This window comes from Rattus rattus, chromosome 1 (genome assembly GCF_011064425.1).
Source record: "Rattus rattus isolate New Zealand chromosome 1, Rrattus_CSIRO_v1, whole genome shotgun sequence".
Classification (NCBI taxonomy): Eukaryota; Metazoa; Chordata; class Mammalia; order Rodentia; family Muridae; genus Rattus; species Rattus rattus.
The window spans coordinates 28,893,290-28,918,086 of record NC_046154.1 but is presented as its reverse complement, the minus strand read 5'-3'; the positions used below and the strand labels follow the sequence as shown (position 1 = coordinate 28,918,086).

The 24,797-nt window shown below is 53.8% G+C and overlaps 1 protein-coding gene across 3 annotated transcripts in view; it reads right to left on the bottom strand.

Annotated features, from left to right (window-relative positions):
- The window catches only part of Kiaa1522 (KIAA1522 ortholog), a 29,229-nt gene extending 4,907 nt beyond the window's left edge, over window positions 1-24,322 (bottom strand). The window contains exons 1-5 of one of the 3 annotated variants that reach the window (XM_032897256.1): window positions 23,958-24,322; window positions 1,435-1,605; window positions 1,298-1,353; window positions 943-1,063; window positions 78-191 (exon numbers count right to left, since the gene is read on the bottom strand). In XM_032897256.1, coding sequence (XP_032753147.1) covers window positions 78-191; window positions 943-1,063; window positions 1,298-1,353; window positions 1,435-1,605; window positions 23,958-24,183 — 688 coding nt within the window. In that variant the 5' untranslated portion in view covers window positions 24,184-24,322. Of the gene's footprint in view, window positions 1-77; window positions 192-942; window positions 1,064-1,297; window positions 1,354-1,434; window positions 1,606-3,327; window positions 3,555-14,167; window positions 14,331-23,957 lie in introns of those variants that run through there. The other 2 variants (XM_032897265.1, XM_032897273.1) reach the window with 2 other exon arrangements.
- Between the last annotated feature and the right edge of the window lie 475 nt (window positions 24,323-24,797).

Genomic DNA, 24,797 nt, shown 5'->3' with positions numbered 1-24,797 from the left:
ACAAGGAGATGGGGTCAGAAAAGGGGCTGGCCAGGCTCCCTGTTGTCCACCACCACTGCCCACTAACAAAGGCTCACCCAGCTCCTTCTGCACGTGCTGAGGCAGTCCCAGCACCGTGCTCCTCCGCTCCCTCCGCCGCCGGCCTGACCTTCCAGATTTGGGAAATGAGTCATGGGGTCTGAAGGTGGAGCCTAAAGAGCCAATCCAGGGAGGGGAGAAAATCCGTTAGAGCAGAAGGCGGCCTCGGAGCACTCTACAGACATGGCTCCGTAGTCATAAAGCTTTAGGACTTCTGAAAATCCCCTCGCTAATTCAACAACGGCCTTTCCATGCAGCGAACAGTTCTTATACTCAGTGAACAAGTAATATCATGTTAAATGGTTGATCCTCCTTCCAATGAGGTAAATGTTAACATCTTGACTTTCTTGGAGCAAGCAAGGGCTACAGGCGCCTTCCACAGGCTCTCCGAGGCAGCCCCTAGCCAATCCTTTGGCTCTTGGTTTGTTCTGAGATAGGGACATCACACACTCCAGGTCAGCCTCTAGCTCACTACGTAGCTGAGGAAGACTTTGATCCTCCTAACTCTGTTTCCCAAGCGCTAGGATTACGGGTGTGTACCACCACACAGGGACACGGGGACAGGACTCCATGAAAGGGCAAACATGAGCTAAATCGAAAGTCAGTCACTTTATAGAATGTCAGTCAGATGCTCGAAGACATGGAGGGTTTATATTCCTGGTCAGGCTGCAGCTAAGTTTCCACAAATCAGGGTTCCCAGATCTTTCACCAGCCTGATAAAGGTCCTGTCTCCTAACTTCACTGAATCACAAAGCCTGGGATTAGGAGGAAAAGGGGAAGCCACGGGTACTAGGACATAAAGCGATGTGGTGGTGCCTGTCCTCTCTCTCCCCTGCCTAGGAATCCCAGCAGACGACGACACACCTCTGCGCTGGATCATCTCCGAGCGAATGGAGAGCGCATCTTCCGCCGTGGAGCTCTCCGTCATGTATGACTTCTGACTGCAGAAGGAGATGGTGTCTTCATCCGGCCCCATCCGGGAAGACTGTTGGGGGAATAAGAGTAGCTGAGATGGGCTGTCCTAGGCTCCCACTGGATTCCCCCAGCAGCAGCCAGCACTGAGCAGGTACCAGATGGAGCAAGCCTGAACTGGCTGTCAGAAGTCATTTCATCTACCTCTTCAACATTCAGAAGAAACTAGTCCAGAAAGGCCCAAAGCCATGCATGCCAGAGGCTAAGCCAGAGGGAAGAGCAGGGCGAAGCTGGGCACAGGGCTCACCTGGATGCTCTGGGTGTCTCCATGGTCCCAGCCACCCTTGCTCAGTTTCTGTCTTTCTGGAAGACACCAGAAGGGTCTGTTGGCCTAGGCCCCTGACCCAGAACCTGAGAATAGCACTCAAACGGGGCAGGACTTACCTTGCTGCTGGAGGGAGCGCAGCCCCTCCTGGGCCTGCGTGTGCAGCTCTTCCAGATGAGGAGGTCTCCCACTGGGGAAGAACACGTTGTCCTGGTGTTCATCTCCTACAGATCCTGGCCCCTGGCTGGGCCCTGCGCCCTGACGGTTGTCACTCTCGGCCTTGGCAGAACCTGATAGGATGGAGAAGGGAGTGAGCCCCAGAGGCTTGTGGGTGCTGAGATTCACGAGCGCAGCGACGAAGGCGTGCAGAGAGCGCACATCCCTTTGATGTCTAGACACACGTTTACCCCAGGTGCATACACTAACTACACCTGAGGGTACACATATCTGAGTAATCCCATCACACAGTGGGACCACACAACGTCTATACACGGGCCCTTTACATCCACACAATATTTACAGGTTTCGGCAGTGTATACATACAAACAATACCCAAGTATAAACCAGCAAACGTGGCTCCACCAGCTTCCACAGATCCACCTGACACCCTTCTACATACACCCAAAATACACATAAAAACTGCACCCACGGGTCACTCAAGACGCCACACAGACACCCCGAATACACGCAGAGCCCACAGCAAATACATTCCTTGCCTCGAGACCTGAAGCTTCACTTTAAAGGAAAACAAACCACCTTCTTCAAATAGCCCTTTGGCCCAAGTCCAAGAAGATGCCATGGAACAACCACAGAGCTGTCAGTCACAATCAGATTCCCAGAAAACCCTAAGGGAGGAATAGGCCAGGGACACCCACTTACTCATATGGTTGCCCTCTAGAAGGATACGCAGGGGAGGGGAGAAGAGGGATCAGGCCCCTCAACTCCCACAGGGAACTTAGGCTCTCTTGGGGGAACAGGCCAGGTATGGCCTCTCCTGGAAGCCCTGGCCTGGCCCCAGGTACAGAAGAGCCAGGGCTCCATTACAGAGGATCCTGTTACAGGCTCTGCCCACAGAGGGGCTAGTCATCTAATCCTGAGGATGGGGGCTGTGTCAGCACTTTGCAGTCCCAGCCCCTCTTCAAATGAATCCCACAACAGAAGCAAAAGCGCTGGGAAGGTCATGTGACCTTGGCAGTCCCCTGAAGAGGAGCAGTAACAAAACAAACCCTTTAAAGGGCCCCACCCCAAGCCCCAGGAACTGGGTCTCCAATGCAGACACCTACCATCTTTCCTCAGTATGCTTCAGTGCCAGAGGACCGGCCCCCAGAAGCCACAGGAATCCCACCGAGGCAGAGCTAAGAGGTGCCCCAGGAGGTCTTGGGTGTTTCCCCTCCATCCCATGATTTTACAAGTGCAGAAACAGGCTCAAGTGGAAAATGTTTTCCTACAGTCACAGCAAATGGCTCAGACAGCCAGGACTAAACTCTGCATTCCCAGAAGGGACCCCTGCCCTCCAAGAGCACAAGAAACTATAGCTCCTACCGTCAGCATCTAAGTCTAAAAGTCAGGCTCCCAGGAAAAAGAGTGCACCTGGTCTCTACCTTCAAAACTGCCCTCTCCAAATGTGGTTCCCAGGTCTACTTTCCTTGCTGCTCTGAGAGATTCTCCCACTGAAGAGATGACTCCAGCGAGGGCCGGCTGTCCTCTCTCTGAACTGCACTATACCCAGTAATCAGTGGGTATCCCAGCAGGAAGGCAGTCTGACCCTAGGACAGCAGACTCCAAGGTCAGAGACACCCAGGTCCATCCTCCCGGATCACAGGCGCAGCACTCAGACAAAGGCAGCCACAAAGCCGACCGGACAAAAGCGTGGCTGCAGACTCAGACCGCAGACAGCCTGGTAAACAGCACCCCCCACCTCATCACTCTTCCTAGCCTTGATCCCCACCAACCTACCGGTCCCGCAAAGGGAGCCGTCACCCTTGGCTACCCCCACAGCCACACCCACTCACCCTTCTTAAAGACCTCAAGAAGCGCTGGGAGGTGTCGACCCAGGAACACTACCATGTCTGCAGCAGATGGTCTCCACCTTACCCTCCCCAGAGCACTAGACAACACCTTCTATACAGCGCAGCCCCAGAGGGACTCGGGATGCAGGGATGCTAAGCAAGCTCGCAACCAGCTGCCTGGCAGAGTTCGGGCAGGAGGGGGTGGGGCTGCTCCAAGTTCTCCTCCCACCTTTGCCACAGATCCCGCCCATCTGCTAACTCCACCCCCACCCCACCCCCAGGCAGGATACAAGGAAACTGAGGCCCAGAGACCCGGTGCTTTGCTGCTACTGAGTGCGACTGGAGGTACCAAAGAGAAGACACAATGCTAGCTGTGGGTCACTGACTTTGCTCCCAAGTTCTTGTCCAAACATTTGGGTGCCGGAGCCGACGGAAGGGTCCCAGCTGCCAGATGGTAGGTGGAAGAGCCACCAGACCAGACTTGGCATGATGCCCGTGCCCAAGACCCAGCCATCGTGGCTAATTAGGGTAATTGCCCGAGGAAAGAGTTCAGTTCACAGAACAACCAGGCAGGAACCCAGGGCTGCCTGTGAGTATGACAGGGACAGAGCTGGCCTCAGAATACAACACATACCTGAGGCCAGCGAGATACCTGGAGAATCAGAGTGGCTGATGGTAGTAACAGTCACCCCACTCACAGACTTCAGCCCCACACTTTCTTTTTTTTTTTTTTTTTTTTTTTTCGGAGCTGGGGACCAACCTAGGGCCTTGCGCTTGCTAGGCAAGCGCTCTACCGCTGAGCTAAATCCCCAACCCCAGCCCCACACTTTCTACAGAACTTTCTTCCCACTTGGGCGATGTGACCTCAGAAAGGCTGAGAAACAGCAGAGGCAGGGGGATTCAACACAGACCTATTCTTTCAGCCTAAAGTTCTTCCCAGAGGCCATCCTGAATATGTGCTCACCATGCACAGGAGTAAAGAATTAGCCCAGAAACAACTCAAAGGTGGAATTCAGAAGGGGGGAGGGGGGAGGAGAGAAGAAGGGAGGAAGGGGGAGGGGGAGGAGACAAGAAGGGGAGGGGAGGAGAGTCAAGGTTCAGACACACCTTCAAATCCATCACACAAGCCATGACCTCTGACCTCGCATAAAAGCAAGGCCAACACCTGGCACACACCTGTAATCTCAGTACTGGGACATTCAAGGCTACACGGTGACTGCCGGGCTAGTCTGGGCTACCCAGCAAGGACCTCTCTCACAAGGAGGGAGAAGGAGGAGGATGGAAAGATGGCTCCGTGAGGAGTTGGCTTCCAGAACTCACACTGGATAGCTCATAACCAACTTGTGACTCCCTCCAGGACCAAAACCCCTCTTCTAGCCTCCTCAGGCACCAACACGTGAGGGGCAGACACATAGGCATAGGCACATACAAAAATAAAATGAAGAAACACGCCAGGTGTGGTGACGCATACCTGGTTCCTCAGCATACGACAGGCATATGGTAACAAGTTCTAGACTAACTGGTCTACAAAATGAAACCGTCTAGAAAAAAAAAAAAGCAAAAAACTGAAAACCACCACAACAAAAGAAGCTGGGGAGGTGGCTAAGCTGGGTGAGCGTTTAAGAGCACTGGCTGTTCTTGCAGAGGACACGGATTCCATTCCCAGCACCCACACAGTGACTCAACCCTCTGTAACTCCAGTCCCAAGGTGGAACTTCCCGAGTCACGAGGCTCTAGCCAGGCACAGTGCTTCAGGTGAAGCGTGAGTTTCTCTACCGTGGAAAAGAGTGAGGAGGGGTGGGAGTTGGGGGGCTGGCAGGCACCAGGCCAGATGACCCCCGGACCTGACCCTGGGAAGTCAATGACGGTTTCAGCTGGGTAGGGTTTACAATGATACCCTCCAAGAGGTCCACCATAGCTCAGAATAAAGGGTCTGTGAATTGTGTCGTGCTGGAACCCACGCTCCTGTGATGGGAAGCTGCACCCCTCCATGGCTGCACCCCTCCCTGAAGAGCCAAGAATTCGGTGACTCTAAAGTTTCGAGACCCCCTTTGCACCTCCTCCACTTAGCTCTGGTCTCTCAAGAGACTGCTCAAGCACTAGCTAGAACCTCACTCTAGAAAACAAACATTTAGCCAGCCAGGAGAACTCTATGGGTTTGAGGCCAACCTGGTCTACAGCGTGAGCTGGGGACAGCCAGGACTGCACAGAGAAACCCTGTCTTGAAAAACCAAACAAACATCTATGGGGCAGGATACGCAGCACTGAAGCAGCAGTGTCTCCACAGCGCTCTGGAGAGGCAGGCACTTCTGATTGTTTTCTTTTTAAACAAATAAAGTAGGCCTGGCTGACCTGATCTATATTAGCTGAGGCTGGCGTCAAACTTGTGGCAATCCCTCTGCATCAGACTCTCAATTGCTAGGATTAACAGGTATGTGCCAGCACGTGTAGTAGAAACAGACACTTTCCCCCGCTTTTCCTTCTTTTGGTTTTGTTTGGTTTTTTCAAGGCAGGGTTTCTCTGTGTAGCCCTAGCTATCCTGGAACTCCCTCTGTAGACCAGGCTGGCCTCAAACTCACAGATTCACCTGACTCTGCCTCTTGAATGCTGGGATTAACGATGTATGCCACCAGCCTACTGTTTTCTTTTTTTAAATACAGGGTCTTTGTAGCCCAGACTGACCTCAAACATGCTAGCTGGCCAAGGATGACTTTGAATTTATTTTGTAGTTATTACATTACTTTGCGTGTGTGTATAGGTGGGTGGGTGCACACACCACAGCACGAATGTAGAATTGGTTCTCTCCTTTCACCGTGTGGACCCCAGGGACCCTACACAGGTAGTTCTGTGACTGCAGCACTCTGCCCACTAAACGACCTGACCGTGAACTTCTGTCACCTCCCAAACCCTGGGATTACAGACCAGTACCTTAACCCCCAATTTCTGTGCTGCTGGAGAGCAGACCCAGAGATCCCTGCATGCTAGGTAAGCACTAGGTGACCTACCTGCCCAGGGTAGTGAGCTCCATCCCCCGCCCAGAGTATGCACTTTCACCCCATTTTACAGTCTGGAAGCCGCTCACTCTGCGTAAGTGACAGAAGCCTTTTCACTGAGAACAATCTGAACCGATCAGTCACGTTCTACTGACTGTGTCAGCTTCAAACTTGACCTCTCCCTGCTCGGGAGTGGGGGATGGGGGGGACTCAATAAACTGGAGGCCTTGAAGCACAGGCTACCCCGGTCTCTAGGCAGGACCCATCAGCCTCTCCTATCTAGACACCAGTGTGGTGACTTCCGCATAGCAAGTATTGGTGAAAGGCAAAAAGCTGCTCCTACCCTGCGGATGTCACACAGTCGTGGGAGGGAGGAACTCTCCTAGTAACTCAAGGACCCAGGAGGCCTGGGAGCTAGGAGACTTCCCAAGCTTTCAGTTGCTTCCTGAGCCTTTCAGGGTGCAGAGCAGTCACCTTCCTTCAGCCTCTCCTCAGAGGAAAACAAAGGGCTGGGCTTGTGCTAAGTTGGGGGTAGGGTGAATTTAGCCCAGAGGTCCTAGACTCACCACATTCAAGGTCACGGCTGCAAAATCCCCAACTCTGTGTTTGGGAGGTGACACAAGCTCAAGGTCAGGTCAAGACTCTCACCTGATAACATCTGGTTGCCCCCAATACCTCTCCTCCTACCCAGAACCTGCTGAGCTACCCCAGGAATAGGTCTCCGGACCAGTGGCTTAATTAGGGAGGGGCCCTGCAGCCTGAGTATCTGATAGGGAGGGACACCTCGGAAGCAGAGGACAACCAGAGAAGGGAGAGGGACTTTCCAAGGCCACACTTAGAGCCCCCAGTTCGGGGCACATCTCACAGTCCAGAGGTGCTGCCTGGGCAGAGACCTGGAGGTAAAGGCCCCGCCCCACCCCCACCTGCCTGAGGGAGGGGTTTCTGCATCCAAGAGCTCCTGCTCCTGCCTGAGGGAGGAGGCCTCTGGGTCTAAGAAGACATCCTGCTCCTTGACATGGCCCACCAAGCATGGTACACTGGGAAACAGCCAGGCAAGCTCTTGAACACAGACAGGGTCCATGGCCAGGGGAAGAGGCATGTGTCCTGAGAACGTTCCACTGTGGCCATCTCCGACCGACAGACACATCCAGGCCTACACCAACCAAGCACACACGAGCCACCCCAGCCTACAGCCACCTCACCTACTGGCAGGACTGCAGGCCCACACAGGGCCTGCCAAGTGGCTGCCTGTTCAGGAAGGCAGGTGTGTGTGTCTACTACCCAGGGGCTTTCCTGAGCCTAGGGATAGGGACAAGAGCCTGTCTCCCTCCAGAGCCATGCGCACGTGTGCGCATGCGTGCGTACTCTCTTGGCAACATCCTCTATGGGGTGAGGCCTCAACCTGCCCCATTCCAGAGCAAGGGGCGGGGGTGCGCGGCGCACCCACAAGTGAACAGGCCTGACTCAGGGGAGAAGAATGAGGGGGGGAGGGCACAGCTGGCCAGGTGGCCTTGCTCGGGATCTGGCACCCTCCGGCCAACCCTCTGCTCCCGTCTCTTCTGCCCTTGGCCAGCCGGGATTCAGGGTGTTTAGAGGCTCTTGGTCTCAGCCCCAGAGAGGGAGAGACAGAGAGTCTCGAGGCAGAACGGAAGTGTCAGAAGCGGACAACAGAGGGACGGAGCATAACTAGCTCAGAAGGATGTGCATGGACGTCCGCACTTTCTCCTCCACCGCCCAAGGGCAAGGGGAAGGCTGCTTTTTTTACAGTGGGGCAGGAGGCGACTCAGGGGAAGGAGACTTCACTTGCTGAAGGTCACCCAACCAGGAAGTACCAGGTCCCCATTTAAATCTGGACCTCACGTAAAATGCCACAGCTCTCCCAACTCTGTTAATGAGTAAAGGGTAGCTAGAACCTCGGCCCCTCCCTGACCAAAAGAAGGTGCACCCCACCTCTGAAGATGAGAAATCTACTTCCCTTCTCCCAGTGTCCAGCCCCACCTCAGCAGGAGCAGAGTGGACAGGCCAGGCAGGTTCTAATGTAAATATTGGGGGGGGGGTGACTGGAGTGAAGGGGAGGATTCTATCCCACAGGGTGCCTGCCCTAGGGGGACAGGCAGTAATGCAGGGAGGAATTAGTACAATAACATAGCAAATGTCCTAAGGAGTTTCCAGGTCAGCATTTGCCCCAACAATGGCATAGTAACCCCAGGGAACACTGAATTTTTCAAGTCCTTTCCTTTGTGATTAGCCCCACTTTATGGATGCCAGAGAAGCAGCCAGCATGAATCAGTAGGGGAAAGGGATAAGAACCAGAAGAATCGAATTCCAGGCTTTGCACAAATAAACCAGGTCTGTCGAAGCCTCTGTCTGCTCTTCGGTAAAGCAAGAGTAATGTCCACCTCACCTCAGCGTGCCTGAGGACGCTCAATAAAGTCACTCAGCTAGCTGGTGTAGTGACCACATCTATAATCTCAACACCTGAGAGAGAGGCAGGAGGACTTCTACACGTTTGACCCTGTCTCAAAGAGAGGGCTGGAGAGATGGCTCCGTGCCTAAGTCAGTGACTGCTCTTCCAGGGAACTGGGGTTCAAGTCCCAGCACCCACACAGAGATTCACAACCATCTGTAACTCCAGTCCCCAGAGGATCTTCTGGGGACACAATATACATAATGGTGAACAGACCTACAAGCAGTGTCCATATCTACATATAGTCGACCACTCCTAAACATAAAATAAGTAAATTAATGATTGGAGAGAGAGAGAGAGAGAGAGAGAGAGAGAGAGAGAGAGAGAGAGAGCGCTATGCTGAGGATATGGCTCACTGCTCAGAGCATCTGGCCTAGCACACAGAAAAGGCTCTGGGTCTGACACACAACACTGTCCAGAAAGAAAGAAAGAAAGAAAGAAAGAAAGAAAGAAAGAAAGAAAGAAAGAAAAAGAAAGAAAGAAAGAAAGAAAGGAAGGAAGGAAGGAAGGAAGGAAGGAAGGAAGGAAGGAAGGAAGGAAGGAAGGAAGGAAGGAAGGAAGGAAGGAAGGAAGAAAGAAGGAGCGGATGGACGGAGATGGCTCAGTGGTTAAGAGCATTCACTGACTGCTCTTCCAGAGGTCCTGAGTTTAATTCCCAGCAACCACATGGTGGCTCACAACCATCTGTAATGGGATCTGATGCCCTTCTGGTGTGTCTGAAGAGAGTGGTAGTGCACTCATACAGTAAGTAAATAAATAAATCCAAAAAAAAAAAAAAGAGAGAGAGAGACAAATAGTTGATTGGCTGGGTTGGAGATTTGCTCAGTTGGTAGAATGCTTGCAGAAAGCCCTGGGTTTGATCCCCAGCACCCCATAAAAGCAGGCACAGTTGGCCTCTGTCTGTAATTCCTGAAGGACTTGAGGCCAGCCTATACTGTGTAAGACCCTGTCCAAAAAGAGAAAGAGAAAAGGAAAAGCTACATAATGAATGCAGCATAAACACACAGAACTGGATCAAAGCTGGCCCTGCCCTATCACAATGCAGCCTTCCACTCACAACACAGCAGCAACGAGTATTGCTGACGACCAGCTGAGGAGATCCCCATCTCCCTAAGGCACACAGCTCAAGGGTCAGTGACTTTCTCGAGGTCACGTGGCCAGTAAAGATAGAGGAAAGTCACGCTCTGAGCCAGCTCTGACCGGCTGCAAAACCATGTTCTTCCTTTGCATGCAACCGGCTGCTCATTGCCCCTGTCCACTTCCTGCCCCTGCCCACTTCCGGAGCTCTCCTCCAATCTCAAGTGGAGTTAATGGCCATTAAGATAAAGTCTGATAAAGCACACTTAACATCAGCTCTGTATCCCTCTTCAGTGACCTCGCCCTATCTGGCCCAGGAACAAGCCGAGTCCAACCCTGGCTGCGCTCCCGCTGGCCCTCAACTACCATTTAATCACCATCTCGAGGCCTCAGTTTCCCTAAGTGTAGTGTGGGAAAGATAATCTCTAAGAAGCCTGCATCATGTGTCACACACACACACACACACACACACACACACACACACACACACGCTCACACACACACACCCGTTTAGGATCCTTCATGGGATAGAAAGGTGGTTGGTGGGTTGGGGATTTAGCTCAGTGGTAGAGCGCTTGCCTAGGAAGTGCAAGGCCCTGGGTTCGGTCCCCAGCTCCGGAAAAAAAAAAGAAAAGAGAAGACTCAGATTATCACGGACATCTCAGATCTACGACAGCTGGATAAGGCCTTATCTAGAAAGTCCAGCACTTCCACACACAAGTTCAGATATCACACAGTTGGTCACAAGTCTCCCCCAAAAGAAGAGGGGGCAAAGAGGGAGTGGGGGCCCTCAGGCCTCCTTTCTAGTCTTGGAACTTGGAAGACCTCAGGCCTCCAGCTTTAGATTCAAGGAGAGGACACGAGGAAGGGATCCCGGGCAGTCTGACCCCTCAGCCCCTTCCCTCGGTTTCTCCACCTACAAGAGGGGAACGGAACTCCAACAGGCCTGGTGCCTGACAGGACAGTGTGAGGGAATGGAAGAGAAGGTAGATGGCTCTCTTGAACTCTTAGTTTGCCGTGTTCATTCCCCAGGACCATGCACCCGACCGGCCTGGGAGGACATGCTGGGCTGGACGCTGAAACAGCAGGATGCGATGTCTTGAGCCCAGGGGACGCTCTGCCTTCCTCACTCAGACATTTGAGGAACACAGGACACCATCTTCCCTTTGTCGGTGCTTCCCTTTCTGTCTATTCATGCTCTAAGCCCTGGGGCTTCAATAATTCCTGCCCCTCTCCCATGCTGCTTCCTACTCTTGTGCTCACCATAGGGTCCAGGCTTCAGGGTTATCTCAGACCTGTGGACCACAGTTAGGATGTGAAGCCCATCCACCCATGAGCTGGTTAGGGGCACGGGCTTGGGCACATGGCACAATTTAGCCATCTTCTCTATAGCACTGGGCGAGTGACCTCCCTTTGCTAAGCTCTCCCTACCCATGTGCAAAACAGAGACAACGACTTAGTTCTAGTTACCGGCTACAAGAGAAGAGAGTTAATGAAGGGGGTGTGCACTGGGCCTGATTCTCACTACACTAACCACTGAGACAAGCCCACACCCAGGCAGGCCTCCCTAGCCACTGCTCCCGACATCCCAATAATCCCAGGCCTTTGTCAATTCTGCTGCTTCCTCTCTCCACTCCCCACCCTGCCGAAGCCCTCACCCCATCACCTCTCCCCTGGATTACTGCAATAGGCTCTGAGCTTCCACTCTCGCCAACCCCACCCCCACCCCCACCCTAACCTGCCCTACCTGCACCTGCCTAGGCCCTGGAGCCATCTTCCTAACACACCAGTTTTGTGGGCTCCGCCCTCTTCTCAAACACCTTCGCTGGCTCCCAGTGACCTGGATACTTCAGCCTCTCTGGCTGTCTTACACTTCCTCAGCCCCACAGACTAAGAAAGTGAGTGAGCAGGCTTTCCGACTCCAGGCCTACAACTCCAGAATAAAGGGACTGAAACTTGGAGGGATCTGGTGGCCCATGCCTTTAATCCCAACACTTGGGAGGCAGAAGCAGGTGGATCTCTGTGAGTTCAAGGCCAGCCTGGTCTACCGAGTGAGTTCCACAGGACAGTCAAAACTATAGTGGGACCCTGTCTCAAATAAATGAGTAAACAAACTACTTCTCCCTAACCTCCATGCCCAGTCCCAATTCTATGCCACCCCACATTTCACAGTTGCAAAAAAGCTGTGCCCTCTAGCCTGCCAACACTCCAGGGCTGCTTCTGCAGCTCGTCCAAAGACCGACCCCAGGACAACAGGTTTGATGTACAGCCTGGGACAGTTCCCAGCCCTGGCCTTGTGTTGCCTTGACAATGTCCAGGGCCTCTTAGCAACACCTTGGAGCCTGAGTGGCCCTGCAGCTGCAGCACTGGTCAGAAGAGTCCCTGAGAGCCTCAGAGTGAAGCCCAATGTCAGAGCCAGGCCTGGGGGCTCATGTCCACAATCCAGCGCTTGGGAGTTAGGTGAGAGGCTGCAGCCTCAGTGAAGTGAGACCTCTGGCTCAAACTCTCTCTCCTCTCCTCAGCCCTCAGGCTGACTGTCCTGCCCAGCTGTAAACGCCGCCTTCTTACCCTCGCCTTCAGTGGTAAGTTTGCACCCACACTTGGTTCTCAGGAAACAAGCCCATGAAATGAACCATCAGGGAGCAAATGGAGAACCCTTCCCTGGCCCAGCCCTGCTGACTTTGAGATCGAAGGAGATAGAACCATAGCCGGAACTTCACAGCTGACAGGCGGGGAGACTACGGGAATTTCTCATCCACCCACCCACCTTCTGAGGAATCATCGTCAAGAGTCCACCTGAGCAGGATTAACCCCTCCTACTGTCTGATCACCATCACGACAACCCAAAACCATCCAATGCAAACAACCTTGAACAAGGCCCTTCTCTCTAGACCCCAATCTCTTCATCCTCCAAATGGCGAGTCAAAACTCTAAGGGTCCCAGGTCAACTGCACTGAGGTTTCCTTTCAGACAGGCCCAGTGTAGGAGCCATGGAGGTCCAGGAAACAAAACAAAACAAAATCCCGACCAAGGTCACCAGTGCCTCTGGCAGTGCCACTCTGAGAACAGACCCCCTCTTCTCCCTACCCAGGCTTCCCATCACCCCTATGTGGGGAGCTGATAGAAGAATGAGATCATCAGGATCCACGCTGTTCTCTCTAAATGTGGGCCATCCTGAGAACAGAGGGAGATTTTCCCACAAGGGCCCCCATCATCCCACTTCCTCCTTGATACTCTCCTTACCCCAGACCTGCAGGTACCATACTTATTAGACCTGCCTCGGTTGAAGCCCCACCCCCACCCCGTTTTGGAGGGGTGCAGTTTTAAATCCACCTTGCCCCTCCCCGGTCTGCATTTAGAGGGTGAGAAAACCAGGCACTCCCTCCAGAACCCCTTGGGACTCTTCTGGGATATCCAGAACTGTCGCACTGACAAGGGAAGACCAGGAATGCCATCTCAGCCTGGGGATTGGAGGCCTTCCTCATTCCCTAGCCCCCACCCTTGGAGACTGGAATGTGACCCGCGGAGGGATCCCGCAGCACGCCGGGAAGGACTGCAACAGCGTTCCAGCCCGATGGCTGCATTGAATGGGGGAAAATGGGGCGGCGACCTCGGAAACTGCGGGGGTCTAGGGGGACGGAGAGAAGGTGCAGTGGCGTGGTGGGGGTGGGTTCGGGGATCCAGTTGGACTCCCGCTCGCGCACGGAGGAAGTCCCTAGCCTTCAGCCCTGGTTTCCTGCTTCTTCCTCCTACCTTTGTTGTCCCTCTCTCCTGCAAACTTTCAGACTGTTGGGGGTAAAGGTTTGGAGTACAAGTGTGTGTGTTGTGTATGCATGTCCATGTGTATTGTACACAGCGCCTTAGAATCTACCTATGACCCTGTGTGTACAGCTGAGTGCCTAAGACACTGGACAACTGTACCTACATGACTCATATGTGTGCCTGTGTGTCAACCTAAGCGTGGGTGTAGCTCATGTGGCCATGTAAACCGTATGCACAGGTATATGTACCTGTGCCTCAGGATCTGTGTCGGGGTGCCAGTGTGTGGGTGTGACTGTGTATGCGGTTTTGGTCTCTGCACCGACATACATGAGAACGGGTGTTGTGTGCAAGATGTGAAAATGTACGCGTGCCCGCCCGCGGGTATGAGTGGGTATGTGTGTGTCCGTGCGCATGTGAGGGGTGGGATCTGAGCGGATTCCCGGCCCCCCGACTCTCACGCCCACCAGGCCCCGGGAGGGGACAGCGCAGCACCGCCGGCGACTGCAGGGACCCTCCTCCCCGCCTGCCCCGCCCCCACCCCTACCTGCGGGCCGCTTCGCCGATCGCCCGAAGCGCCAGAAGCTGCGGGTCCGGGGACCGCTGGGGGCCTTCCTCTTGTGGTGTGAGTTGCCCATGGTGAGCACGGGAGCCGGCACAAGCACCCAAGCGCGGCCCAGCCAGCCCGGCCGCCGGGCCCGCAGCCCCGGGAGGGAGGCAGGGAGACGCGCGGGCGGCCACCGCGGGCGCCCCCAGCCCCAGTCCGGCCACGCCCCCTAGCACTGCGGCCAATGGTCATGCCGGGGGTGGGGCCAGAGGAGGGGCGGGGCCTGGCGCGCGGCCTGCCCGCTCCACCCCTCCAAGGGACCAGAGAGACCTGCTGAGCCGCCCCGCCCTGAGCGCTCTGGGAAGGGCTCTGATGGTCCAGGTTGGGTAGGCGGGTGGGGGGAATCTCCCAGCCCAGCTGCCTGCATCTCAAGGACTGCAGTGGAATTGGGAGACTAGGGGCGGGCCTCCAAACAGGCAGGACTCTGCTGCTGCCCGGCCAACCGGCCACCACCCCGTGAGTGTCACGTGTTTGTGTATTTTTCTTGACTGTTAACCTACACATGTATGGAACTAACTGTATCTCTGTACTTGGGGAGCTGAAAATAATAGTAGCATCTTTTTACTAAGTTCCTAATGTGTACGACACACTGCGCTCCCTGCTTTTATGCGGTGTTTCAACTTCATCCACAAAATAATTCCACAAGGTAGGTACTTCTGTCATATCCATTTTTACCAATGGGGAAACTAGAGTGACTGACCCATATTCAAGGAGCATTAATTTACAGAGCTAGACGTCACATCTAGGCTCACCTGTACCCACATTTTTCCTTGCCTTTCTCTATCTGTCTCCGCATGACCTTGAAGGATGAGTGCCTGGATGTCTATGTGGAACTGTGGGCATTAATACACCTATGCATTTGTATAGGTGGACGTGATGTGTATGCTCCATCCTGAACATCTGGATGGCCTCTGACTAGCATAATCGTGTGTGATGAACATGTGCCTGTATTCAGTCTGTTTTCCACGTCCCAATGTGTACACCCAGTAATTGCTTAGCATTGTGACTGTCACAATGTCACTCAGGATCAGTGATTTGTTCTTATTTAAGTTTGTAACCACCTGTGTGTGTATGTGTGTGTGTGTGTGTGTATACATATATATGCATAATGTTTATCAAGAAGACTATGCTTTTGTGTTTGAGTCTGACTACAATTGTTTGCTGTTTGTGTGCGCGTGTACATACGTGCTAACATCCGAAGCCACCCATGTATCACACTGTAGAGCTGTGTGCCCTTCATGCAAGTCTCTCGCTAAGCCCTAGCACTTCTCAAAGTCTTCTGGGCTGCCCAAGGGCCCTCACCTCTTTGTCCATGAGCACAGCATGGCCCTACAAACCCACTGCCTTGCAGCTTCGACAGCAATTCTCCATCAGCATCACTTTGCCCGGCCTCTCAGACTGGGCTAGGAGTCCAGAACCCTTGGTTCTGGTTTCTAGTAGTGTGGCAGCTACCAGCTGAGCACGTTTCTCTGTGACACCATCCTGCTGGAGTGCCCAGTAATTCCAGGACACTCAACCCTCCCTGAAGCCGTTCTCTTACTAAGAACCTGAGGCTAACAACGGTGCCATCTCTGAAGAGCTGATGTGACAAGCTCGGTGTACCAAGCAGTATGCACCAATCTGCAAAGGGAATAGAATCCTGAATCAGAGCTAGGTGAGCTGGCTGGCTGGCAGGCAAAGGCACTAGCTGACACGCTTTACCAACTGAGACCTAATCCCACTAGGTGACCTCTGACCTCCACACACATCTGCTGACTCCTGTCTTCGCCTGGAAGATCTCTTTCCTCTTCAACGCTTTGCATGACCCTCTGCTCCTCCATGTACCCTTCTCTCGGGCTCAGCTCTCTACACTTTCACAGGCCTTAATGCTGCCCTGTGAGTTGCTGATCGCACCTCAGGACTGCCCAGTGCCCTATCCTAGCACTTGTCTTAAGACGCCAAACTATTTGGGTATCTGCCTGACGAACCACAAAAATATCCACAAGGGTAGGAACTGTGTGTATCACCCTGGACGACCGAGGCTCAGACGTGCCCTGTGTGCTGCTGAGTCAGGTGGAGCTGGAGAAGGTGAGACCTGTGTGGAAGCAATAACAACTCTTGTGTCTGTCTGATAGTGGGAGTGGTGGCACTGGTCCGGGTGGTGGTGATGGCACTGGTCCACGTGATGGTAATGGCATATGCACGTAGGTGCTTTCTGTTTTGAAGACTGAACTTACTACAGCATCCTGGAGAAGAGATTTGGTCCCTGGATGCCAAATATGGGAGAAGTGGTGTGATCTGGGAGTAAGAGGGACCAGTATGGTGGGCCAAGCCCCCAGGAACCGCATGGTTGTCAACCTTGGGTACCTCGGGACACCATCCCTGCTTATGGAATGGTGGTGACGTTTCCACTGAGCTAGAGACTTGCAGGAGAGACCATCGTAACCAGGCAGAAGGCCTGGCCCGGGTTATCTATCTCCTTCCACTCCCAGGAACCTAGTAGGTATCACAGACTTTGCCACAAGATTCAGGTTCAGTGCCGGTGCAGGCAGAGCTGTTCCAGTGGCAGTCATGCAGCCAGCTGTGAACAGAGCAATGAGCCCTTTGCTGGGCAGCCCTGAGAGCAGTGCGGCACGAGGAGTGGGCTCTAACAGGAGGCAAGGTGGAAGATTTCATTCCTCCAGCCCAAGGCAGCTGCCTTCACCTCCTTCCTTCCCGAATTCAGCCAAGCAGCTGGCGGTGGCCTTGGGGACTGTGGACCCACTCTCCCCCCACCCCGCCATGCTCCTTGTGGGCCAAGCCACTATACAATGCTTCCTCTCATTCCAGTCCTTCAGCATGTGACAGGCCAGGAGCAGCTGAGAGGGCCTTGAGTATTCGGGGAGAGGGGATTTCCAGGGGTGTGGAAGGGTGTCCTGCTCTGCTCCCTGATGACAAGGGCACTGTCGTGGGGGTGGAGGAGCCTGGGGGTCTTGGGGGGTGTGTGGATGTGTATTTTCCTAGTCACAGCTCAGGCTACCCCCGTTGTGGCTAGTGCTGCTTCCAGGGATTCAGGGGATAGCCAGCCACAGACGGCAGGCTCTTCCAGGCCTGAGAGAGGTTCCAGCACAAGGCAGGATCCATGCATGAGGCAAGAGACCTGGAACAAGGCCTAAAGGTGTCTTGAGAGAGGGAAGGGGAGGTTCCCTTAGCTGCTCCTGGCTTCCTTCCTGCTCTTCCCCCCCCCCCCAGAGGCACCTCTCTGGGAAGGGCTTTTCTGTTTGAAGTCTGAACAAAAGAGTAGGGGAAGCTAAAGTCAGCCTGGCCCAGCGAGAGTGGGCTCCAGTCCCACAGAAGGATCTAGCCAGCTCAGGTCAGCTTCCTCAAGGAGCAGGACCCTGAGCAAATCACCCCTTCTCCGGGTCTGTCTGTAAGTACCGTGGATGTGTTCCCTATGGTATCCGTTTTGACTATCTAGGATTAAAGCTGTCCATGCTGGATCAACTGTGACCCGAAGTCATGTGGTGCCAGGCCCTGCGCTGGGCAGCATCAAGGGAAGAACCATTTAACCCAGCCCCTGGCCTCAGGATAGTAGAGTGATGCAGACTGACCCCACATAATCCCAGACAGACAGACAGACCCAAACCCAGCTAATGCCCACCTGCCCAGTGCCACAAGTTCCCTGACTCCAGTTTCCTCGCACCCCTCAATTCTTTTGCACATGGCCCCCCAAGGAAGCTGTCCTCGACCTCCCCCAAGCATCTCTGTTGCGCCTTTTCTTCCTTTTGGTTTAGCTTTTTTCAAACAAGGTCTTAGGTAGGCCGGGCTGGCCCCCAACTTGCCGTGTAGAGAAGATGACTTTAAACTGATCCCCCTGCCTCTACCAACCAAGGGCCGGGATTGCAGTCCTGTGCCACCAGGCCTCACTCTGGTCTGGATTCCTAACTCTTCCCAGCTCGCGCGCTCCGATTCTGAGGTTGGAGACTGAGACTTCTCTCTTCGCCCCCACTCAGTGCCTGGCATGCAGCAGGTACTTAGCATTTCAGATATTCGTTAAGTCTTCCTTTTCTGTCTAAACCCAAGGCAGGCAGTACCCAGGATGGACAGAAGGACCACTCTACTGTAGCGGAGAGAACACGGCGTCCATTACATGGCCCGGGCCCCAAGTTAAATATCTGGGTCGAGCCGCCTACCCAAAGGAAAGAGGGTCACAAAAACAAATTCTCGGGTTGGGGATTTAGCTCAGCGGTAGAGCGCTTGCCCTAGCGAGCGCAAGGCCCTGGGTTCGGTCCCCAGCTCCGAAAAAACAAAAAAAAAAAAAAAAAAAAACAAATTCTCCCAAGCTTAAATCTCTTAGGCAGAGTGCTTTAAAGTCTAGGCGTCCCAAAGATAAGGACGGTGGGGCCTTACGGGATGAATAGGAACTCACTGGGTAGAAAAGTACAGGCAAGCACATCCTACATAGAGGAAATGCGCATCAGACGACAGCTTGTGAACAGTCGTGAAACGCTATGAAAAGCCAGCAGACCCAGCGTCAAGCAAAATGCGCCCGAAGCCTGTGTTTTAGAATGATCTAGACTAATTGGTTGCCAAGCATGAGGGTGTGTACCTTTAATTCCAGCACTTGAAAGGCCAACCTGTTCTATGTGGCAAGTTCCAGGCCAAATGGGGGGCCAGGGAGGACTCATTGAGATTGTCTCAAAAAGGGGAGGAGGGCCGGAGAGATGACTGGGTGGTACTTGTTGCTCTCGCCGAGGTTCATTTCCTAGCACGCACATGGTGGCTCACAAACATCCGCCACCCCAGTCCCAGAGGATCTGACACCCTGACACCCTCTTCTGACCTCCATGGGCACCAGGCACACCCACATCATACATATGCTGGCAAAATAGTCATACACATAAAGTAAATTGAAAAAGTTTTTTTTTTTTTAAATTTTGGTTTGTTTTCTGTCTTTCCAGACAGGGTTTCTCTATGTAGCTCTGGCTGTCCAGGAACTCACTCTAGACAGCAGGCTGGTCTCAAACTCAGAGATCCATCTGCCTCTGTCTCCCAAGTAATGGAATTAAAGGCACCACCACTGCCCATCTAAAAAAAATTAAGGATGTAAGATAGACCCCTCCAGGGGAGTGAAGGGTCTACTTTAAAAATAAACAAGGGGTTGGGGATTTAGCTCAGTGGTAGAGCGCTTACCTAGCAAGCGCAAGGCCCTGGGTTCGGTCCCCAGCTCCGAAAAAAAGAAAAGGAAAAAAAAAATAATAAAAATAAACAAACAGGGCTGGAGAGATGGCTCAGAGGTTAAGAGCACTGACTGCTCTCCCAGAGGTCCTGAGTTCAGTTCCCAGCAACCAGATGGTGCCTCAAAACCATCTGTAATGGGGTCCGATGCCCTCTTCTGCTGTGTCTGAAGAGAGTGACAGTGTATTCACATATGTAAAATAAATAAGTCTTTAAAAAATAAATAAATAAAAAGCAAACAAAACCCACCCTAGACTCTACAAACCCACACCAAGGACAGCCCTCTGGAAGTGGAAAGGAGTTCTTAAATTCTCAGTGTCAAAGCCTATCTATCACAAGGACCGCACGGCTCTCCCGCAAAGCTGGCCCTTTTGAAAGCTCTTTCGCAGACTCTCCAGGTGGAAACTCATCTGCAGTAACATTTACTTTAGAAAGTGTGACCTCTGAAGATGGTCGCTCCTGACACCCCTTCCACAGACAACGCATCCCGGGCTGGCCTAACCTCCCTAGGTTTGAAATGACCTTGAACTCCTAACACCTCGGGCCGCTACCTCCCAAGTTCTAGGCCTATAGGTATGTGCTACCACACCCAGTTCTTTCTGTGCCAGGGACAAGGGACAGAGATCAGAGCCAGGGCTTCATGCATGCTGGGTAAATACATCCCTAGCCTCACGATGCCTGTCTTAGCCTCAGTACCCCCATCACTCTGAGCAATGGTTGACTGCGGACCAAGGCCAACCGACCTTGAGCATCTGTTTTTCATCCTGAGGACTTTTCCCTGTCCCTCCAAACACGGGGGAAAGCCTAGTCTATCTGACTCAGGTCAACTGTCCTGTGAATTCTCTTCTTCCACAAACTGCCCACTACCTCCAGGAAGTCTTCCCTGGTTGGTCACTGGACCTGTCCTGGCACTGGTCCCAGAAACACTTCGTTCCTACACACTCATCCGGGCGATCTTTCCGGAAACTAGGGACACCTGTTTGCTTTTGCTTTTTCAACTTCCTCTTATGTCTGCCTCCTCCTGGGAGACAAGGTGAGACTCCGCCTTCTTTGATCCACATCAGAATCAGCATGCGCATCTGAGGTGTGACTAAAACATGGATTAAAATGAACTGAACTAGGGGTTGGGGATTTAGCTCAGTGGTAGAGCGCTTGCCTAGCAACCACAAGGCCCTGGGTTCGGTCCCCAGCTCCGAAAAAAAAGAAAAAATAAATAAATAAAATGAACTGAACTAACCAGTGGATGGGGAAACCCTTGGTCCTGCCAAGACTGAACCCCCAGTGAACGTAATTGTTGGGGGAAGGCGGTGGGGGAGGATGGGAGGGAACACCCCTAGAGAAGGGAGGGGAGGGGGTGGGGATGTTTGCCTGGAAACCAGGAAGGGGAATAACAATCGAAATGTAAGTAAGAAATACTCAAGTTAATAAAGATGAAAAAAAGAAAAGAAAAAATGAACTGAACTAATTCCCAGGTCCTGGGCACCACACATCGGAAGTTTGCCACCACCGGGCCGAGCTCCTCAGTTCATGAAGGGTTTGCATATCTGATATCTGATTGGATTCTTGAACACCCTGGTTTGACAGATAAGGAAGGGCAGGCATGGAAGGGTGAATGGGCAGCCTGTGTCCTGTAGCTTGAGAGGGACAGAGGAATTGTCCCCATGAGCCAGACTCCTGCCAGACTGGAGCCCACTCTTGGCAGACTTGACTAAGCTTATATGCCCAATCTAGCAACCCCAGGCATTCCATGTCGACTTCTCCTTCCTGTGAGTTTTATATCATCCCTCATGAGAACCTTGGGAAAAGGTCCCAGGTCATCACAGCTGTGTCCCCTCTCTTTCCTATGAGGCCATGACAGAAGCTGTGGTGAGCTCACAGTGAACTTGCTTCAACGGTGTCATGGATCTTTGTAGCGATACCAGAATTAAACTCATGGGGTTGGGGATTTAGCTCAGTGGTAGAGCGCTTGCCTAGCATGCGCAAGGCCCTGAGTTCGGTCCCCAGCTCCGAAAAAAAAAAGAAAAGAAAAAACAAACAGAATTAAACTCATTTTCCTGCCCCTCGATACTCTGCCCAGGCTATCCCGTTTCTGCAATTCTCTCCAGGCTGCCTCTCTGTAGAGTGGGCTGTGTGAGACCTTCGAACCTTCCCTCTGTGTCTTCTGAAGAATCATGTTGGTTTCTGAAGCATCTGACTGTGAATATCAATCTGAGTTTTCTCCTCAAATCAGTCATTCGCCATCACTAAGTCTCGGGGTTTTTTCCCCATGGGATCCCCCCCACCCCTACCCCCATTGAGAAGAGGTGTTGATATGTAGTCTAGGCTGGCCTCAAATGTATTCTCCTACCTCAGCAACTCCAATGCTGGCGGTGTGCTGCCACCACGTCCAGCTCTGCAAATGGGATCGAGTGAGGAAATGGATGTAAGTCTCCTGACACATTCAGAGTAATCCATCAATGTCAGGTTTCCTCCTTTCTGCTAAGGCTATGAGGGGAAGAAGAGTGTGGGAAGGGAGGGGGGGCCACGGGAGATTGCAGCTCAAAATCACATTGTAAGCACCATCTCCCGGTTTACAGAAGAGCAGTAAGGGGAGCCGAGACCTGTGTCTCTCCATCTCTGGTTCTGAGACTGTGGCGGACCCATTGAGCTTCCCACAAAGGCCTCTCAGTCCTTCCAGAAAAGCTCCTAGTAGATCCCTCCTTCCCCGGTCTCCGTTCTGATGGTCATCCGCCCTGAAAGAGTTAAGCCTCCAGCCTCCCCTTCCTGGCCAGTGGAGATTAGAAAGATCGGATTTATTTCTCTTAATAAACAGAAAAGAAGCTGGCCCAGGCAGGTGACAGGGAAACAATCTGAACAATTGGAGGCTGGATTGAAAGGGAGCAGGCTGCCCTCAGAAGTACCTGCGGCCACCTCGGAAAGACAACCGCTCAGGGCAGAGGGTGTCACCCAGGCACGTGGACTCTGTGAGGCCGGCCTATTGCCCAGAAACCCCAGTGCTACTCAATACCAAACACAAGACAGGAGGCTAGGCCGCTGACCTGCCAACCCTAGGAGGTTCAAGTACTGACTTACCCCTATAGCCCTCTGCCTCCAGGCTGGTCACCTGAAAAAGAGAGTCACCTCCCTAAGATAGCCCACTCAACCACTATCCTGCCTGACCATCTGACCACAACCCGTATTGCTGTCTCTCTGACACAAGCTCTCTGTGGCAGAGGGGTATAACTTCACCCTGAATTCCAGTGGGGAGCCGTGGGACACACTCCCCTCCAGTTAGGGACTGGAAAACACTTGGAAACACCACCCCAAGCAAATCTTCCCTCAGGGCTTGGCCCATCCATCTCAATCTAAGCGCCCAAATTTCTATTTGTGGCTGGGCCGCAAGGGAGCGGGGCCCTTTTCCAAAAGGAAGATGGGCCGGATGCAATCATACAAGAGGCTTTACACCCTCTTCCTGACCCCTAACGTTCCTTCTAACTTGCCAGAGGTAGTTAAAGGACACCGAAGGGAAACACAGCTAGATTGGAATGGGCCCCGATCCAGGCCACTTCCTCACCTTCAACACTTTAACTTGGCGGTATAGGAAAGATAAACTTCAGCAGCGGCTGGCCTCTCTACCCTCTAGCAGAGACTAAAGGTCTCCCTACCAAACCGAAGGTAGAAGCAGGAGATGAGGGGAAAGCCGGACAAGTGGCCAAAAGTACAGTGACCTTAACAGGGATAGAAGACTCCCTGTTCCTTCCCCGTTTCTGTTTCTCGGGCCTCCCATCCCTTAGGTTCCAGGGAGAGCCATGGGCTCAAAACTTCCAAAGACTCGGAAAGGGCTGCTGGAGTTCACCTGGAGAGCCCATTTCACTTGCGCCTCAGTTTCCCCACTTTCAACACAAGCAGGTTCCTACGGGGACTAGGGAGAGTACTGAGAGAGGAGGAGCGGCCTCTGGTTCAGGATGGTGATCTCACCACTCAGGAGGTGGATGCCTGTGGTTTGGCCCAGGTAAGGGGGGTGTGGGGTGTGGAGATGGGAAAAGCTAACACTGCTAACAACCTAAGGCAAAGGACTCCGCGCTGAGTACTTTGTGGAGCTGGTAACCAGGATCTACCTGGAGGGCAAAAAACCTCCTTTTTGAGTAGGCTGACCTTAAAGACCCAAAGAGACTGCCATTCCAAGACCCAAGGCCACCTGCCTCTCCCATTGGCCCCGGGCCAGTGTCAAATCTCCGACCCCCTGACTCAGCAGAGGGCAGAACCTGGGAGAGGGGAAGTGTCTTTCCACCAGGAGGGCCAGCCAGCCAGCACTTCCTGCTTAAACCGAGGGACCCCTGCCACAGACAGGGGTCTCTGCCCCTCAAAGTTGGATAGACTGTGTCCCTGGAGCGGCGCAGGTCTTATCTTATGGTATCCTGGGCTCTTCACTTCCTCCAAAACCACTGCCTAGGGAACAAGCCATCCACATACAGTAGACCCCCACCCACCCACCCCAGAGGACCCACCCTGCCACACCCTTGGCGCGCTCAACCCAGGTGCCAGGCCACCTCACCTCGGCTTTTGCCCTTGGACCGCTTGGCCTTGTCGTCCGCTTTCTTGGCCCGCGGGGCGGCGGACTCGGCGCCCTCGGCCCCAGCCGCCTTCTTCTTGCGCCGTTTGCCCCGCAGCCAGCTGAAGGCGCGGCGGAGGCCGGAGCGGGACTTCTTCCTGCGCGGGGGGCCGCCGGGGCTCCCAGGCTCGTCGGCCGCAGGTGCGGCGGGGGTCGCGCGGGCTGCCATGGCGCGGGGCTGGGGACGCGCGGTGCCAGCGGCGGGGGTCAGGCCCCCTGCAGCGCGGCGCCCATGCGCGGGGGCGGCCGCCGCTGGAGACGCGCCCGGAGAAAAAAGTTTGGGCGGCGGAGGCCGAGCGAGCGCTGCGGGGGCGGGGGCAGCTCGGGCGGGGCCGCGGGGCGGGCGGGGCACGAGCGGCGGGAGCGGCCGTCGGGGGCAGGGGGGGAGCGGTAGCAGCTCAGCGGCAAACCGCCCCTCCCCACCGGCCGTGCCCCGAGGGCGAGGTCCGGCTGCAGAGAAGGGGTTCCTCGTCCCCACTCCCCAAATTTCCAGGATCTGTCTCTCCGAAGAAGTTTGGGATCCGTAAGGCAGGAAAGGGCTCAGCGAGGTGCTGGGCTTGAACCATGCGGTGTCTCCTACGGTTGGGAAAGACTTTTGCCCAGATACCTAGGACCTGTGGCAGGCATTCCCCTGGCTCAGGACCACAGCGGGGGCCCCAGCCTCCAGCAATGCTCTGTGTTCCTGATTGATCCTGATTCATTCTTGAGCACCTAGAGTGGGATGATCCGGCCTCAGTTTACCCTTAACAGGGCTGTGATTCCCCCAGGGCACTCATATTAAGA